At 37.9% G+C, this 19,570-nt stretch overlaps 1 protein-coding gene across 1 annotated transcript in view; it reads left to right on the forward strand.

Annotated features, from left to right (window-relative positions):
- The first annotated feature begins 3,302 nt into the window (after positions 1-3,302).
- MKI67 (marker of proliferation Ki-67) overlaps positions 3,303-19,570 on the forward strand; it is a 46,991-nt gene continuing 30,723 nt past the window's right edge. The window contains exons 1-12 of the mRNA XM_044445616.1: positions 3,303-3,394; positions 4,965-5,046; positions 5,222-5,337; positions 6,197-6,266; positions 7,466-7,544; positions 8,758-10,164; positions 10,651-10,892; positions 12,769-13,177; positions 13,377-13,489; positions 14,767-14,959; positions 16,268-16,390; positions 19,391-19,551. Coding sequence (XP_044301551.1) covers positions 3,303-3,394; positions 4,965-5,046; positions 5,222-5,337; positions 6,197-6,266; positions 7,466-7,544; positions 8,758-10,164; positions 10,651-10,892; positions 12,769-13,177; positions 13,377-13,489; positions 14,767-14,959; positions 16,268-16,390; positions 19,391-19,551 — 3,087 coding nt within the window. The remainder of the gene's footprint in view (positions 3,395-4,964; positions 5,047-5,221; positions 5,338-6,196; positions 6,267-7,465; positions 7,545-8,757; positions 10,165-10,650; positions 10,893-12,768; positions 13,178-13,376; positions 13,490-14,766; positions 14,960-16,267; positions 16,391-19,390; positions 19,552-19,570) is intronic.

Genomic DNA, 19,570 nt, shown 5'->3' on the forward strand with positions numbered 1-19,570 from the left:
AGGAGAGAGCGCAGATGAAAGGTGAAATTCTAATCCCACCTTGTACCGATGTTAACCCTATTTAAAGAGCTAAACCCAGACCCAAACCCTGCAGAGAATCGGGCTTCGAGTTTAGCTTACTATATCCAGTTTGCCCCTTCGCTATGGGGTTGCTCTACAACTCCCATGAACCGTGGCTGAGATTGATGGGAGTTACACACAAACCCCATCACGGGGGTGTGCTCCAAGTTGGGAAAGGGGAGTTCGGAGTTCCTCATGGGAGAAAAGACAATGACGAATTTAGCGCCTGAGGTTAGGGAGGTAAGCTGTTCCACCTGGAGACAACAAATACAACCCCCCGCCCCGCTGAAAGCGGCACACTGCATTATTTTTTAATTCGAACGCTGTAAAACATTCGAATGAGCGGTCATTATACATAATTACAAAGATTTTTAATATATACCGTGGGCTTGTTTACTTAGTCGCCTGTAGAACAGGGCGCTAGATCGCAGCCTGAAGGTCTCTGCCCGCGGGCAGCAGCAAAACGAACCCAAAACCGGTCTGGTGTCCGCCTCCACACCCGGCGGGATGAAAAACATAAAAGCACTTCTAGTGAATGTCTGTTACAAGTTGAACGTTCCTTCAAAGTCTCCATTGGTCAATTTTTCTACATACCTCACTCCAGTTTCCACCAATTAGAGCGTTCCGCGCCTTTTTTTAAAAAAGAAAATTGTTCCACTATATTTTTCCTTGCGCATAAACAACGCGAAGTAGTCCCTTCAGCTTTCTCTAACAAACTATTTCTGGGATTTGCGAGATACTTCTACTTTCAATAGAAGAAAGAGAACAGCGGACAGGAAGTGGGATTCTTCCCTTTCAAGGAGCTGCGGAGGGAAAGACGGAGGACATTTCCCTTGGCGGAGGGATATGAGACGGGGATGGAAGCGGCCAAGCATTGCAAGGCGATTTGAATAAGTGAACGGAGAGTACCCGCGCGCGGGTTTGATTCGCAGTTAGCGCGGTCCTCAGGCAGCCACTGGGGACAGAGGGGCTGCGTGTCCGGCACACGGATGACGAGGAGGTGAGAGGTGCGTTTGCTACGCGCGCATGTGAGAAAGGTTTGGTCGGAGTCGAGAGTTGGGGATGGCGGGGCTTGGTGCGGAGGGGGCGACCCCGCCGCCGTACTTGGCTGTAGAAGGCAAGGGAAGTTTGCGGAGTCAGGAAGGAGGCACCTGGCGGAGCTTCTTCGGCGGTAGCTGCCTGGAGATGCGCCGTGAATGGGGAGATTGCAGTCCGACTTGGGCGGGGAAGTGGGCAAGTGAGTGGTGGTCACATTGCCACAAGGGGAGCTGCGGTGGGAAGGCGAGAGAAACGCCGGCGGAAGTAATTACTTTATTGTGGGCATTTCGCGCGGGTTGACCACGTGAGGACCGCTGCGAGCAGAGAGCTGTCCACAGCACTAGTGTATGCTTAGGCGAAAGCTGACACCTCAAGACCGCCTTGCACTAAGCACATAGGCACAAGATATTTAAATGTGCTTGTGTTGTTGGTTTTACTGCAAGTATGGGTTGAGTCGGTGGGTAAAGGTTTAATGTATACCATATCTATGAAAGGCACTGAGGTTTGGACAAAATTGTAGCGTCTTTCGTGGTAGGATACAATATTTTTGTACGCAGTAATGGCCAGTTGCGGGGAGTCCTGAAATTTATGGCAATTGTGTTTGGTCATATCTTTTTGGGGATAGTAAGAACATAATAGTGACGCAGGATCAAGCCAAGGGTCCCTCTAGTCCAGGTTCAGTATTGCCTCTGATACTGGGTGTAGCCTGTCGCCAACAGTGGCTTTATTCTCCATTAATTTTCCCAGTACCCTTTTAAAGCCACCCAAATTGGTCGTCATAACTACATCTGGTGAAAGTAAATTCCACAGTTTTAACTGGCTTGCAGTTCCTAGAATTTCCAAGCAAGCATGGCTGGCTGTTGAGTGCACAGAGTTACATGTTTCCTATCTAAGCATGCAAAGCATTGCACCCTAATTGAGTTGGAAAGCCTGTTATGTGGCTTCAAATTTTTAAATATATAAAGACAGAGTTTATTATGTTTGAAGGTGATTTCATTGCATTTTTTCTACATAGATGACACTTCCTTTTATGGAAATTGTGTGCAAATAAATTATATGTTGTAGTGTTATAATGCATGGATAGTTACTGTAAAATAAACATGGTGTTATTCTTCAGACATGGCATGCAATTTACATGAGAACCAGTGCAGTCTAGTTGGTATCTGGGAGATTTAAGTTTTAGTTGGCACTTGGCTGCAAAGCTCAATAGGTCACTTTGGACTGGTAACTGACTCTCAGTGTAACGATCCTTACAGAGTTGTGAGGATAATATTACAAGGAAATGGAGAATTACGCAAACTGCCTTGAGTTTCTTGGAGGGTAAAAAGCAAAATTTAGTGGGGGAAAAATTGCAAACACATTCCTGCCTGTTTGTGAAAATATAGAAGCTTCAGGAAATGTCAACAAATAAAAACTTCCAAACATATTTTTATGATGACTGTTTTTTAGAATTTTCTAGTATTTAGAGGGGGGGAACCCTTGATTGGAGGTGAATAAGGGCAAAAAAGTTAAAATAGATCACTGCCTCCAAGAGACATATTCATATACTTTAGGTTCGATTTAAGTGTCTAGTAACTAAGAACATAAGAGCCATGCTGGATCAGACCAAGGATCCATCCAGTCCAGCATTCTGTTCATGCAGTGCACATAGGGCCCCACAATTAGGATGTGTCTGCAGCAGTGCCCTTTTGCCTAAGATTCCTAGCAATTGGTGTATATAGGCACTGATACTGGAAATTACAGATATTTGTTATTGACTGTTTATGTGCAAGAAATACTTTTATCTTCCTAATTACTGTAATTGGTCTTGGTTAATAGAAGCTAAAAGGGGGGTATTTCTACCCATAAAACTTGTGACTTTGGTCCTATTGAAATTAATGTGCTTTTTGAAATGACATAAGCAAAATTCGCAAAATAACCAGGTTGTAGATACAGTAACATTTCTAAATGGGTTTATAAATTAAGACACAGTGCAGTTCTGTTAATAAATGCATGTATATGTTCAAGGCCTAGTCTTGATTTTTATGGGTTTGTACATAGTTATAATTGCAGTAATAGCATATTGTGTGATTCTTTATGAATATTAGAACTTTAGGAAAGCAGTCCTTTCGATGTAATAGAGAATGCTGACTATGCATGGTTATTGAATGGAATTTTGTAACTTTTGTGTACAAACTTTACAGGCAAAGTATGCAAATGAGAACATGCCACTTTTTGGGAAAATCGTTGTCATTAAAAGAAGTGGGAGTGATGGAACTCATTTTCCACTGACTACAAACTCTTGTTTGTTTGGACGGTAAGTCTTTGCAATTTTGGAAAATGATGCTTTTGTACATCTGAATGTCATTATGTAACTTTCTTGTAAAAATAACTAATAACAATTACCTTTTCATATAGCAAAACATAGAAAATCAAATTTGCATATTGATTGAAATTAAAAGTTCTTTTTCCACAGCACTATCTATAAACTTTTAAGTGGAAGTTTAGCTGCTGCTAATGGGTATGGCCCCTGACAGGATGTCCAACCTCTCTAAGTAGTCCTCTCTTAGATGTCCAACCTCTCAACAGTGAAGACAGAATTCACTGTTAGAGAAAGTTTTGGGGGACACATTCCAGTAGAAGACATAGCCAAAGGCAAAATGAAGTAGATTACAGATTAAGCATATTCTAACTTAAATGCCCTACTCCTGTTAAGTAAGCCTTAAATGAGGCATTCTAACCCTTTAGAATGGGGAAAATATTTTAGGAAAATTGGGTAGTTACCAAAGTGGTTGTAGGCAACTAGTTAACCCAGATGGCCACATCTGATGTGCAAGTATGACCTTTAATAACTCTGATTTATGCAGTGCCAACACAAAAACGCTAGTGGGTTTTACCAATTAAATTTAGGAATATAGATTGAATTCAGACAATGTTTGAAGACCAAGTAAAATCAGACCACTTTGGCTCTGTTTTGTTGGATCCTCTGAAGCTGTTTCAGAATGAAGCTTTTCTAGTAACTTGTATTTAAGATCTAATATGTTCGCAGAGACTTTTGGCTTTATTTCTCTAAGTCTGGCAGAAAGACAGTGTGACTTAGCCTTCTAGCTCCCTAGCACCTGTACCTATCCTGTGTCTTTGCAAATGCATGCCATTTTCATATAAATTGACCAAAAAAAATGCCTGCTGGGTTGGGGGTGGGACAGGAAGGAAGGTAAGCGAATCATGCATACTCTCCTACCATATGAACTACTACATTCATCCTTCCAAAACTTTGCAAGCTTCTTACTTAGGGACACCTTTGGGATTTGTGTATTTTTCAGAATGTTAGTCCTTAAGAAATATAGGGAGATGAATGTCCAATTAGCTGTTGCATGAGGCCCTCAGCACGTATTGCTCTGAAATTTGGTAGGCTTGATTCTACAGAGATAACCATACCCACCATTTTCACTCAATTCTGTACAGGAATAAAAATGTTCTCATAATTTTTTGAAAAAAGAAAAGAACACATGTAGCACAAAAACACTTGTAAATCTTTCTGACACTGGATAGGCATAATCCTCTTCTACAGGTTACTGTGCTTGTAGCTATAATCCAGTTTGGATCAAGAGAGAATGAATATAGGAAGCCTCTTTATTGTTTATGTATCACTTTTCTGATCCTTGGCACTGTTTCAGTACTGAAAATTAGCTTAAGCAGAAGGGAGCTGTTTTCTGACATGCTTTATTTGGGTCTGAATCAAAAAAGGGATTGATGCACATGTTATAATACTACATAGGTAGTTTTCAAGAGGTTTTTTAACAGTAATACCATGGTATATATATAGAAGGAATATAGTTATTGTATTTGCAAATGTAAACCTGAAAATTGTGTGGTTGTATTTAAAGGAAAAAGGAATGTGACATTCGAATCCAGCTGCCTCAGGTTTCTAAAGAGCACTGTAAAATTGAAGTCAATGAAAACAAGGAGGTACGTAATTTTCAATATTTCTATTCTTAGCATAAATTATATTTTTATTTAAAACTGTTTAGGATGCTGTTAAGGATAGGACCATTACAGGTGTTGATATCATTGGTGTTGATTTGATGTGGATCTCATTTATCCTCTTTTAGTTGAATAAGCTTATTTTTTGCTTTGCTTTTAGGCAATTTTGATTAACTTAAGTTCTGTAAATCCAACACAATTGAATGGAAGTAGCTTTCAAGATCCTGCAGTCTTAAAGCATGGAGACGTACTGACTATTATTGACCGTTCTTTCAGGTAAGTACAATGATATATATATATACACACACACACAAACAGCTGTGTGTCTATTAGAGCTGGAGCTTGGGTTTACTTTTTTCAACCTCAGTAATCCATACTGTCAACCAGATGCTGTTAAGTATGAAGTGTGGCGGAGAGCTTTAGGGAACTGCTAAACTGCTTGGCTTTTTAAAGACAGGGAAAGCCAAACTAAGGAGAAGAGCAGTGGAAAGAACATGTTAAGTTATAGATAGCTATGAAGGCAAGGAGGAGTGAAGCTCAGAACACATCTGAAAAGCATGACAAAAAAGTGAAAAGTTAAAGAGGAAAAAAGCAAGTTTTATATTTGATTTTGAGTAGTGGTCATGGGGATTGTTAGGGGTACTCTATCTATTCCTCCTCCCCAACACTTTCTGGTGATTATTTAGCATAATTTTATTTATATTTAGTAAACTGAAGAACTTCAAATATGTGGTCACTGTTAAGCAATTAAAATTTTATACTAATCAAATAATTCTTATCCTTTAAAAGATTAAGAATAAGGTAAATCTGACATTGATAATTTACTGTATTAAAATTGAAATTAATAAGTAAGCTTTCCAGTGATGCAAGTAATTGGACGGCATACAAATTTTATAAATAAATAAGTTAAGATTTTGACAAACTCAGTAATTGTGCTACAGTAAATATGGGATAGTCCAGTATAGCCTGAAGTGTCACATTCTGCCTAAATTTGGAAACTAAGCAGGGTCAGGTCTCATTAGAATCTGGATGGGTGACTTGAATATATAATTATTGTTGTAAACCGCCCAAACTTCTTCAGCTACAGGGGGTATAGAAATGCAATAATAATTATACTTACCTACATTTTTAACAGGTTTGAATATCCACCTTTGTCATATCCACAGAAGAGGCTTTCCAGATCTCAAGAGAAGGAAGCATTGCAGGTAACTTCATGACTATAGTAGTTATACCTTCATATTTTGTTGCTTGTTAACTAATAATACCAATAGTCAAGTTTTGATGTGACTTTATAGCCACCCATCTAGCCTTCTGATAAAACATAGAGAATACAGAGAAGGAACAGAATTGGTTTATAATTTCATGCTAGGCTTTGGAGAAGAAAGGTAATAGGTGAGACTTGTGTTGTTTCTCTCTGTACTCAGTGCAACATTAGAGGAAATAGAAAGACTGAAGTCTAATCTTAGTTCATATAGTCAGGGATGCAAAACCTCCTGCCCTTGGGTCTAATCCATCCTGTGCAACGTTTTGGAGTTCCTTCAGGGGGTGGGGTTAGAGTCCAAGCTTAATGCTCTAGGAATAGAGTGAGGATTACGGTGGAAGTCCTACGACTCATCCGTGTCAGGGAGAGCAGCTGCTACCCCTATGCTGGCAAATCTCGATGGCCATCAGTCTTTCTGTTTGGTCTGATCTAAACTCAAGAATTGCAGTGGGAATGATAAGCACTGGGTTTTGCTTGCCCACATCTTTTCTGCAGTGGGTGAAAGAGGTAGGGGAGGTAAAGCAGTTATACCTCTGAGACTAAAAGGGGCTCAACTGCATCTTCTTTGCATGCTCTGCTTCTTCCTATGGGGAGTGGGGGAGGCATGCAGAAATGAGTTAGAGCTGAGCTACCCTATATTGTTCCCCATTGGGAAGCTCCATGTGTAACAACCTAGACCCTGGACTAAGCAATGGATAGAATACCCACCCAGTACTTGGATAGGGAAGTAAATGACAGCAAGTAAGTTTGGCCATTTCCAGGAGATACCATCCAAATTGCAAAAGGCCCTCCTGGTACTGGCTTTGGGTAAGGTAGAAAGGTCTCATTTGGCCTTCATATATCCATGTAAAATATAATATGTTGCCTTATCTTTCATCCTATATCACTCTATCATAGAATATTTTAAAGTCAGTTGTAATTCTAAGAATAGTAGCTAGTAATCACTAAGTTGACTGAGGATTATTCTAAACGAATTAGGCTAGTAAAGGGTGCAGGGTCTAGTAAAGTTTTGTTGGGGTAAAGGATTGAATTGGAACACTGTTATATTTCGATTCTTTATTCCAAAAAGGAACCAGTGCATATATGTTTTATAAACACAACTTCTAAGTCCATTGTTCTGCTACACTTTTGATGACGTTTCAGATTCTTCATATCCAGCAGGTAGATCAGAAGGACTTATTGCATATTCAGAATTCAGAATATGAAAGTTCTGAAAATCCTGGTTAGTACTGCTTTCTACTTTTCTTTTTACAGAAATGCATCATTATATTGATTATTAATAAGGATAAAATACATTTTTTATTTTCTCTGAACTACGATGTTTAGACTTTACATACAGGTGACTCTTAGATTATATTATAGTTGATAGAAGCATTGGTTAATATATTTGTTGATATAAATGCAGACCATTGCATAGTTTTAGAATGTTTTAGAAAGAATGTTGACTCTGTTCGTAGTACAGGCAGTTGTTGGGTTATGAACAAGTTCTGCTCCTGAGAACATTTTTAAGTTGAATTTGTATGTAAGTTGGATCACATATTGGTTGTACTTAGCATGAGTAACCCAAAGGTTTGTCTTAGTATAAATATGTATTTTACCTTTCTGTGCATATAAAACACTTGAGAAATACTTGAATATACAGTCAGCCCTCCACATTCAGTCATGGTGTGTTTACAACTAGGTAATAGTTGCAAATACTCAGGTCTGTTCCTTTTAAAGAGTAGTTTGGGCTGCCACTTCAAAACATCAAGTAGCACTCTTTCACACAAGTCGCATTAAACACATGCTGGACTCACCTAGCCAAACCATGCTTGTCAGCCTTAATTAGCTACAAATGACAGGGTTTGAGAGGACACAGCAGATTGTTAGCATCTTGTCCATATCATCAGGCCACATTGATTGAAACTCATTTGGATCTGCCATAACTGTAGTAACTTCCTTCATGACTTTATCTTTGGAGGGAGCAAGGCTCTGAGAGATCTAAATAAGCAACCTCCAAGCCATGGATGCATGCTAAAGGAACTGGATTCTGGTAATTTCCCAAAACTTCTCATGTATTGGCTATTCAAAACATGGCAGCAAGAGAAGCAAGCAGAGAAGGATTTGCATCCTCATGGTGGAAAGAGTGTCTGAACAAAACTTTGTCATTATTAAACCCTGATCCTTAATCTTTTTTCTACTTTTCTAACAGTACAGTTCCATCTCTTTTTAGGATCTTTCAGTTAATCTCTAATGTAAAATCAGAAGCTGCTAATTCATTATATTTATGTGATACTTGGTCAAAAAACGATTTGCTTTCTGGTCAGAATCTTGTCTGTGTGGAATTAGAGTAACATTCTTCTCAAGTAATACAAGGTCTATGGCAAAAATACACATGTTTATGTGTTTTAACAATTTTCTTGTGTAAAAGGGTATATTTTTGTATCTTCTTATAGGGATTCTTGAATGGGAAAACAAATCTAATGATAATGTGAAAATAAGAACTCCAGAACATATTACTGGACAATATGGCACTCTTAAATCTATGTATAAAGCATGCAAATCCAAAAGAAAAGATGAGATGTCTCCTTTTAGCAAACTTTATGAATTAACGAAGAATGAAAGTGGTATAAAAACTGCAGAGGAATATATCTGTAATGAGACATGCGTAGAGCAAAGAGAATATTCATCGAGAAAAGATGATATCTTGCTGGAAGTTGCATCTCATACATCACATAGAAGATCTGCAGCTGATCAAGCTGAGATGGAACGAATGATTTTGAAGAAGAAAACAGAGCATTCCAGAGATATTAAAAATCAAGTGATCCACAGTTTGAAATCAAATCCAATATCTTTTGAAGAAAACAACTCATCTGCAGACCTTCAAAGCCATATTATAAACCAGAAACGTGAAAGAGAAGGCATAAATCAGTTAGAATACCGTGATACACAAGAAAATGCATTGGAAAAATCTGCAGTAATTAATTCTAGTAACAATGCTAATGATTCATTTTCTAAAACAAACAGACAACATGCGAAACATTTTCCTGAATTATGTTGTATTGTGTCATTGGACTATGCAGATAATGTAAATCACCCTGAAAAATTAGTAGAACAACCCACAGGGATAATAGCTGATGCAGAAATCAAAACAGACACTTGTGGATCTATGGAAACTGTTTTGCCCACACCAAAGACTAATGGAGAGAGTTTTCAAGCAAATTTGAATTCATGTTATAGAAGTACCAGGCGTTCTTCAAACCTACAGGTTGAATTAGATTCATTGACTGAAATGAAGAGCTCTGCAGAAAGCCCTGCTGTAATAGAGAAGTGTTCAGTGCATGTCAGTACAGGGGAGCATGAATATGATCTGATTGAAAATAAATATTCTAAAGCAAAGGGTAATAATCAAATGTCAGCTTCAGAACCAACACAAATCCTGAAAGAAATGAGAAATGAGAGTTGTGCAAATTATACCACCAAAGATGGAAGAAATACTACTAGTTTACTTTACTATAGTAATGGGAAAAGCCTCAGAAGGAGTTTTAAACAAGACAAAGATTTTTCAAATGGAAGATCTTTTATACAGGAGATACCCACAGAGGGGCCAGACTCTTCTCCTACAGAGAGAATAACACCTAAGCAGCTTCATTCAGAAAATGGTGGAAACTGGCCTCAGGAGGTGAATATAGTAAAAGGACCAGCCACAGACAGACATGAACAGCACATGGACATGAAAAATATACCAGCGCTTTTCAGCATAACAGATAGTGGTCACAAAAGCAGTGATCAGATTCAAGCTGGGAATGAAGCTGTTTCAGAAATGAATGTGTCCAACCCATTTAGTGTAAAGAGAAAGTCAGGTAAATACTTCCAGGACTAGTCCAAAATCATACTTTTGAAAATGTTTGGGAAATTCTTATGGTATCTTTTCCTTTTTCCCAATAGGTTTGCAAATTTTCACCTTTTAGATAACGTTTTTCTAAGTCTGTTAATCACTCCCTGTTCATTAAACTCATTTGAATCCCACGGTATTGATGCATTGAAGGATTCCAATAGACTTCATTAGACTTCAGTCTTCATGAGACTTCATTCGAACTCTTCTTTCAGATTATTTGCTTATTCAGTACAACTAAAAGAAAAAAAATCAACAGAAGCGTGCTTTCTGAAAAAATGACTTTCTTATTGGAGGAAAATAATACCTTTGGAATTCAAATAATTTCCCTTTTGTAAATTTATTCACAAAGGATAGAGATTTTCAGAGATTTGTTAATATTAAAATAGCCCTAGTCTGAAATTAATTTGTTGATTGAGCATATAAGATTGTATGTGTGTTTATTCTCTTACAGTGGTTAAAAAATCACCTCAAAAACGCAAAGGTAAAGAACCTGATTTATTAAATCAGCCACCTGGAAAGAGAAAAAGAGTATCCTTTGGTGGTCAGCTGAGTCCTGAACTATTTGATAAACGTTTGCCTCCAAACTCGCCACTTAAAAGAGGGGCCATTCCAGCACGACTGAGCTTGCCATTTGGAAACTCTCCTCGAGCTGTTCTGAAAAAAGTTTCAGGAGTCAGACATTCAGTAATGAAGGTAAATAGCCTCCTGGTTGTAAACTATGAAAAGTTTGTGAGACAGGAGTATATGTGTAAGACTTTAGAAATCTCAACACATAATTTTTGAAAAAGTTGAATCATAGACAAATTTTGCATTTCAGATCTAATTCAGAACTCAACAGGAAATTCATAAGGTTTTTTGGCTAGCCCATAAAATAGTACTGTTTGTTTTATGGAACTGAAATGTATAAATGCTTGATTTTATTTATACGATACCAAATACTCCTTACTAGATAGAAATGGAGCAGAAAACTATTACATTAGAAGTACTTGAGTATGTTTTTTACCTATATAGGGGAAAAACTAAATTGAAAACAGAAATCATAAATAATGGTAAAAACTTGAAGTCCATACCATACTGTGAGCATTATGCAGAAACTGACAAAATAATACAAAAAATTGCAGCATCTGTTTAGCATAGGTAACCACATTTAGGTATGTATCAGAAACAAGGGATCTATTTTGGTTTTTTCTTTGGAAACCCAAGATCCACCAGTTGAGTTATTATAAAAGACACTCTTAGAATGAAAGAATTCTGAGTCTAGAAATTTGCTTTGGCTATTAGAAGTTAATGGAATTTTCAAAATCTATACTCTTCAGGTTTTTTTCATTTCAGCAATATAATTTCAAGAGGTACCCATGTTTTTATTTAAACGGAAGTAAGCAATCCTTGCTGTTCTACTGCAGATCTTCCAGAATTCTACCACTACCTACAAATTAATTGTTTGTCATTGTTGAGATGTCTGTGTGTTTGCATGAAAACATTACTTTTTAATATGTTTTAAAGTAGCAGGCCACAGTGTTAGGGAGTATCAGTAATTCTAAATAATAAATTAAGCTTCGTAATATCATGGAATTCCTGAACATTGAGCTGTTCTCACACACATTGTTACAGTAATTATGTACAAAATAAATACATTAAACCCATTCCCATGCCATTTAAACAAAAAAATATATATCTTTTAACAGGCTATCCTTTCTTTAGCCTGAGTCAATTTTGTTATAATAGCTTCTGGTCCATAATCTTCAGAAAGTAATTTTGCATAGATTAAAACCAGCTTTTCTACTTTTTAAGGTTTTGTTTGTTACAGATACCTGTGTCCCAATTTTCAATATTTAAATCCTTCAGAGGAAGTTTACAAGGAATATCGAAGTATATAATTAAAACTCACAGTAAGCATTGATTGGGTTCTGATTGATGCCTCAGTTAAGAGTAACTAGCCAAGATTTTTTTAAAGGCTCTGAATAGAGGAAGGCTAGGACAATAGACTGGAAGTAGATCCATGTGTTTTCTGTACAGATTTCTTTAGTGAGATGCAGCTTTAATAAATGCCACCCACTCAAAAACCCTCACTGGTAATAGGGCACTTAGCTATTTACATAAGATGATCCAAACTTTACTGGCTTCTTGTATGCTTTTGTGTAGAAAATGGGAAACAGGCTGCCAATCCTGGTATCTTCCTTCCCAACAACATTATATAATCCCATGGTAGATACAGTTAGATGAAGTACTAATGTGCATGAAAATTGAAGCTACTTATTTGCTGGACAGTTCTTGAAGTCTGAAAATCAGTTATCTTTATGTATTACATTATTGTCCTGTTCCTTCTACAGTTATCTTCAGAGTAAAATGTAGAAGGCTGTGTAACTTTATCTTTCAACAAACCTTTGAAGTAGCTTTGGTGGGGATAGTGGAACCTGAGTGGATAGTGGAACCTAGTCAACAGTCAGCTTGCAGCCTCTCTTTCTGTAATACACCACATTTGAACTCTTTATTAGAATATATATATAATTTTATAAAACTACAATGCTCTGTGTTTGAACCACTTTGGCGTATTCTTCTTTTTCCACAGAGTTTCTCTGAACAAGAGCAAGATAAGAATATTTTACCCCAAACATCTTCTGCTTTCCTGACTTGCAGTTCCTTGTCTACCTCCTCACCAGCATGCAGGTTCCCACCTATCTCACCGCCAGTTCTCATCCCTTGTAACAAACTCCAAAGTCAAGTGCGATTCTCTGTTTCCCATGTTACCGGCCCATCTTCTTTAGAAGAGCAGGGTACTATTGCTACACAGGAGCACATAAAGAAAGAGTTCGCCGTAAATATACCTGAACCTACTGAGGAAGAACCCAAACCAACTGAGTCAATAAGGAGAAGCCAGCAGTTTGCATCAAGGAGAAGTTCTTTGCGTAGGAGAAGCAGTGCTATGGATGCTATTCACTCCAGAAGACGAAGTGGTGCTTCTGAAGCCAACTTGATAGGTTTGTTGTAAAATGGTTTCTGTTACTACCGGTTTTATAAAAAGGCGAGTGAATAACACTGAACATATAGTATTTGGTAGGAGTATGAAAATATTATGGCAATATCTCATTTTACAAATCTTGTGAAATATTGCATAGCAAATGCAATTTAAGAATAACAATGACTGACATGAGTTCTTTTGCACAATTGTCATTCCAGTTGCAAAGTCTTGGGCAGAAGTAGTGAAACAGGGTGTCCCAAAACCCTGTGTAAGGTCTACAAAATGTAGTCTTCAAAGATTGACCAAGAAAGTACTTGCAAAACCATCAAAGGTATGTCAGTATGTAATCCCAGAGATTCAGAGTTCATAGTTTCGAATTTCTATTGGCCAAGTATGTCTATGCATGGGATTATGGATATCTGTTCCATTGGGATGACCAACTTTTGGAAAACGAAATGAAACTGAATTGCAGTGAGTACATCAGTGGTAGGAATGTGAGGCACATTGGTTTGTAAAATGCGTTTAAAATTATGCTAGAGGCAACAATTGATCAATTCTGCTACTTTTCATAAAAATCTATTGCCTTTTTGAGACAGAAAAGGATAGAATGAATGGTTGTGACTTCTCTGGAGCAGCTTTTAATCCTGCATATAGAACACTGCATGCATGGAATATGACTATGAATTTGCCTAAAGGCAGAAATACAATAATGTTGAAAATCCATTTTAAGCCATACTGCTTCAAGGCCTGTAGGTTAAGCAAAGCAGCTAAATGACTTGTAAAACAAAATGTGCTTTCAGACAATTTCCTTGCAATTACTGTCTTGGAAGTAGAACAGGTGCTTCTGGAATGCTTGCACACAAGTTTGCATGGGCTGCTTCTAGTAGGTTGAGGGGAGCAGAAGCTACATATAAGTCTCATAGCTTCCGCAGCAAAGAAGTAGAATGGAATGTTTTTCCAGTACCTTCCATGATCACACAGTTGTTCTACTTGTTATGAAATACTTGCAGATTATGAATTGTTTTATTACTTTAGGTGTCAAACTACAGTTACACCCTGTTGCATACATGCTGGGTTTGTGATATAATGGTTAAGTGTATGAAAAAGAATCAGGAACCTTCAATTCATTGAGGGGAAAACATGACGGTTATCAAACAGCCACAAAGATGAAGGCCTGATGTTTGTTGCTATTGAGTAGCAGAAGGTTTTGAACTGTGAAAGCAACATAAAATATTGCTAGAATCTGGAGATGCTTCTTGCTACTATCTTAAATTTTATTTTTAAGGAAAGATTCATTTACAGAGAAGAGGGACAAAGGCAGTGCAGATCCTAGAAGGTGCTTGTGAGAACATCCAGCCTAACCAGGTCTTGACTGCTGGTAGTAAAAGTTTAACTTTCCTTAAAGTCCTATCCTTCACTGGAATGTAGTGCTCTAACAAGGGTCTTGTTAAATACATGCTTTTTAGCTTGATTCTGGTGATCATGCACAACCTGAAAAGACAGCATCTTTGAAATAAATAGAAGGCACTAGACATTTTCATGAACATTAGAGTTCAGTTGGGCTTTTTATCAGATGGTAAAGATTTTCATGTGTATTCTGTTTTCTAGAACAATGTTTTCACATTAAAAACACCAGTGAGAAAAGTCAAAGGTCATTTTACCACAGGTCACGTAAATTCTCCAGCTCCAATTGTGATTGGAAAAGCTCATACCAGGTTGGTGAATGTGGCTGCACAAGTTCCTAAAGTGATGCTCAGCTGTCCTTTGAAGCAACATTGTGACTTAGATGAAAGTTTTACAGGTAAACTATTTTGGTTTTTTATTCTAAAAATACACAAGTTCACTTGTTATGTGTGTAAAGTTGTAGGACTGCTGTAGAATTTTGGTACAGTATCATTAATTTTTTGTTTGTTACAGTGGTTAAAAGAAAAGCTATCTAGAACTCTAAAATTGCCTGTGGGTTCTAGATGGCTTGTTAACAACCCACTCTTGCTGTGTTCACATATAATGAGAAACTACGCCTTTATGACTTGAATATTCAATATAGGGTTCGTCACTGACAAGGAGCCCTGTGAGGAAATTCACCTTTTGTTGCTCCTTGTTATAAATGAGGCTATACTCTGAGACAGAAAAAGCTAAGGAATAGGAATTACCTGCACTTCCGGGCACATTCATTATCACATTATTTCTTTGTAATTGTTGCAATCTAAAATATTTTTCTAGATGTTTTCTAGGGATTTTTCTCAGATGTTATTTAGTCCTACACTTATCCCAGATTAACCTAATAAGGTAAAACTAGTTTGTAGAGTTTCAATATAATACTTGCAGGAAAGTGTGAGAATCAAATATTCAGTGATATTTATCATTGCTAATTTACCAGCTCCTGATTTTGCCAACAGATGGCACTATGATATTGTTTAAAAGGCAGGTCACTGCCTGAATCAAGTGTGATAAAGGGTATTTTCTGATATAATTGACCATGTTTTTGTAACAAACAGATAGTTGTTTTTTCTAATACTAGTTTAAAATTTCCCGCAAAACACAAAGTTCTGTGTGTGCATTTACTTTATTAAAGTCTCAATGTACTTGTTTATCTTGTACTTGATGGATTTTGGTATCTTCTTGGCATTTTGGCATCCCCTTGATATTTCATTTCCCTAATCTACATGAGTGTAGCCCAAAAACCATGATGAAAAAGTAGCAGTTTGCTACAAGCAGGGTTTTTGGTGGAAGCACACGTGTTAGCCTATAACATGGAGATTAGTGGATGTACTACAGTTGTGTGGGATACCAGTGCAATTAATTCAAATTTAATGTCTAAGGAGGTTGTATTTACTTTTTTGTCCAGTCATCTGTAACATGTAAATGAGTTTTTAATGACTGGAAGGAGGATTTGATACCTTATCAAGAATTCTTACATGTTTCATAGCTTGATAGATAAGTTTAGTTTTTGTGACTGTAAATTGACATGAGCATTAATGCCTGAAAATCTTGGTGCTATGTTTTCCTTCTGTGGACCAATCAATATTTCTTTATAGTTGAATATCCCGTGTTTGCAACTGTGCACAAAGTAAATAAGTATTAAGTAAACTTTAAATGATGTTTGCAGGGATGGCTGAAATGTTCAACACTTCACTGAATGGAAAGCCAAAAAGCTCTCTTTCTCATGCTCAAAGAATGAAGATGGCAGAATCAGATGTTACTTCAAAAATGCACACTTCAGAAGAATCTGGTATTCATATCTTGTATAAACCCCTGGTGTTAGCTGTCAGGTGTTGACATAATTTATTGACGTAACCTCATATGAAAATCAGAGAAAGTTGTAGTGGATCAAACTTGGCATACCAGGCTAGCCAGTCCTGCCCATTAGAGCCTTGGACAAAGAACCTAGCACCCCATTCCCTTATAAAGGAGAAGTGCATGAACATGGCTTACCTTGAGATTGCAGCTCCTTAAGTCCACCCTTTTCAAGTCATGTCAAGTCAAGTCTACTTTGCTTCTTCAGTGAAAGAGTGATGCAGTTGAGTGCTTAGCCAGTATACTTCAACACTGGGACTTTGCCAGCTCCTGTGTTCCTTACATGCAGAATGTAAAGGAGGAGCAAAGCTGGTGCCCCAGATGGTTTGCTATAAATGGGCTTTCTCTTGCCAGGACAACTCAATGCAGAATGAAGCTGACTTCCCAGCCAAGGAACAGGTTGGAGAAGCAATGTTTCAGCTAAGGATCCTGTGCTTTGAAGACAGTATCCAGGAAGTAGACACTGGGCTTTACCCAGCCTCCTGAGGAAAATATTTAGTCTCTGAAAACTCAGAGTTCTGTCTAAAACTATTCATGCATGTGTCAGTCTGCACCATTGTTATTTCTTGAGGCTATCTTACAGTAGGCATTAATATGCCATGCCCCTCAAGTTTTAGCAAGAAAAATCACTTCACTTGGTCATTTGTGCTCAATGAAATACGTGCTTCCTGATCTTGGCAACTTGTCTTCATTGTTTTGCAACTAAACTGTGTCTATACTGGATTCGTAACACATTTTCAGCTCACAAATGCCTTTGTGTAGGGTGAAAACTTGCACAGAAGTTTAATTCATTTTCCAGAACTGTTTGTCACAACTGCCACCTCCAGTGTTTCATATTTCCACAAAAAATATGGAAACTATCAGAAAGAACTGTTTTAATGTCTCAAGCTACCCTACTTCCCCCAATCTACAAGTTTTTGCTAATCTTAGTATGCAGCTCTTGCAAAGAGACTGTCTTAATACTTGTTTTATTAAAAAATAATAAAACAATAGAGAAAAGACAGGTGGAATAGGATTAGCCAACATGCCTAGCTGTTATCAGCCATAACATAGAGCGTGTTCCTTACTGCCAAACTATGCTTCAGTCATATGATCTCAGTGAGACATCAGGAGAAATAGCAAAGGCTCTAGGTCTGCCTCCTGTTTAAATCTGTTTCGTTTTAAACATCACAATTGCGCAAAACTGTTCACCCACCCTTGGAATATGAACCAATCACTGTTGCTGCGGAAATGGCTTGATGCAAAGTCATTTGGGGCAAGGCAAATCAAAGATCATCAGCCAAATCTCATTATTACTGGCAGAAGAAATTAGCATTTAAATTGGAATGCTAAGGGCAGTATAGAATATATACCTGATATCCCTGCTAAGTAACAATCTAATTTCATTTAGGGAGATCAGGAAGGCAGACTGAAAGATGAAGGAAGTAAACTTTTGCACAATTAATGTAGTTTCATACAATTGGCAGGTCTTCAAATGGAATTGAGGCAGGTGCACTAAATGGAAACTCCTGAACCGATGTCACGCCAAATTTTTGTACGAGTATCACACATGTCTTCAAAGATGATCATAATGATAAAAATTTGATAATACAAGTTTATTTATTTATTTAAACCATTTCTATGCCGCCCCATTCGCAAAATGCCTCAGGGCAGCTTACAATATAAATAAACAATTATATAATTAGACTTAAAAATCCGGAAACATCTCAGTATGTACATAAAAAACCCAATAAATACAATCAATAAATTAACAATTAAAATAACTTTTAAATAAATAGGTCTTGGCCTGGCACCGAAAAACCAAATAATGACGGCGCCAGGCGGACCTCTCTGGGGAGCGCATTCCATAGGTGGGGTGCCACCACAGAGAAGGCCCTCCTCCGGGTACTCACCCTCCTAATATCTTTCACGGAGGGTTCCCAGAGAAGGGCCTCTGCTGCCGATCTCAAGGGGCAGGAGGGCATATATGGACGCAAACGCTCCATTAGATAACCAGGTACCAAGCCGTTGAGGGCTTTATAGGTGATAACCAACACCTTGAATTGGGCCCAGACTTCAACGGGAAGCCAGTGAAGCTGACGGAGAACTGGGGTTATATGAGAACAACGCCCAGTCCCCGTCAGCAACCTGGCAGCTCTGTTTTGCACCAATTATGTAATGGTTTTGTTAAAAACAATGGCAAGAGTCTGTAACAGGCAAATAAGAAACTTTTTTATTACAAAGTTAAACCATTGGTCTGCCTAGCTCATACTAACTAGGTTCATGCTTCATGGTAACCTGTCATGTGTAAGTAGCTATGGTTAGTTGGGTTGTATAAACCTGGAGTGCTTCCGAAAGGGTGGTTTCTTTTGGAACAAGCCACCCTACCACCCTATGACTTGGTGTAGGGTTGTTGGGGTTGTGATGTCATCTCAATACACTTATTTCCATTTGGGTCTGTGAAGTGGCAAGTGAGCCTGGCAAAATCTGTCAGTCTTGCTGGGGCCACTGGTACTTTGCTCAGTCTTCACTGCAGTGATTATCATCACTGGCTCAATCTTCTCCACTGCAATTGCAATTCCAACCAAGCAGCACATTGGAAAGATCATAACTGGTTCACCTCTTTGAGCCAGAAATGTGCACAAATGTTTTGCAAGAGCTTCACATGCATTATTTTGTATTGCTTCCCTTAATACACCTGTTTAAGATAGAAGAATATTAGGATCCCCATACCACAGATGTAGATTGAGTTTAAAGGAAATTGGATTACTGAGGGCCAATTGAAGCAGGAGTTTTAATTAACAGCTCAGTATTAAAAGAACTTAACTTACAGTGGGTTAGATTATTGATTCCTCAAGCGAGCTGTTGTCCACTCTGTAGGTAGTAGCTCTCTCTTGGATGTATAATCAAGCCGTAGTTCCCTTTCTTAAAAAGTCATTTTTTATGTTTCTAATAGGAGATATGTCTATATTGCCTGTCAACTTACCAAACCAACAAATACTTTACAATCAAGATGAGGTATCCCCCTTCCTAAAAGAACTGCCTCAAATTTCCACGCTTGAACAAGATGACTTAGAGATAATTCCCAGAGAAGCAAATACTGTATTAGAAGAATTAGTAAAGGAAAAGAGCTCAG

This window comes from Varanus komodoensis, unplaced genomic scaffold (genome assembly GCF_004798865.1).
Source record: "Varanus komodoensis strain SLA01 unplaced genomic scaffold, ASM479886v1 scaffold49, whole genome shotgun sequence".
Taxonomy (NCBI): domain Eukaryota; kingdom Metazoa; phylum Chordata; class Lepidosauria; order Squamata; family Varanidae; genus Varanus; species Varanus komodoensis.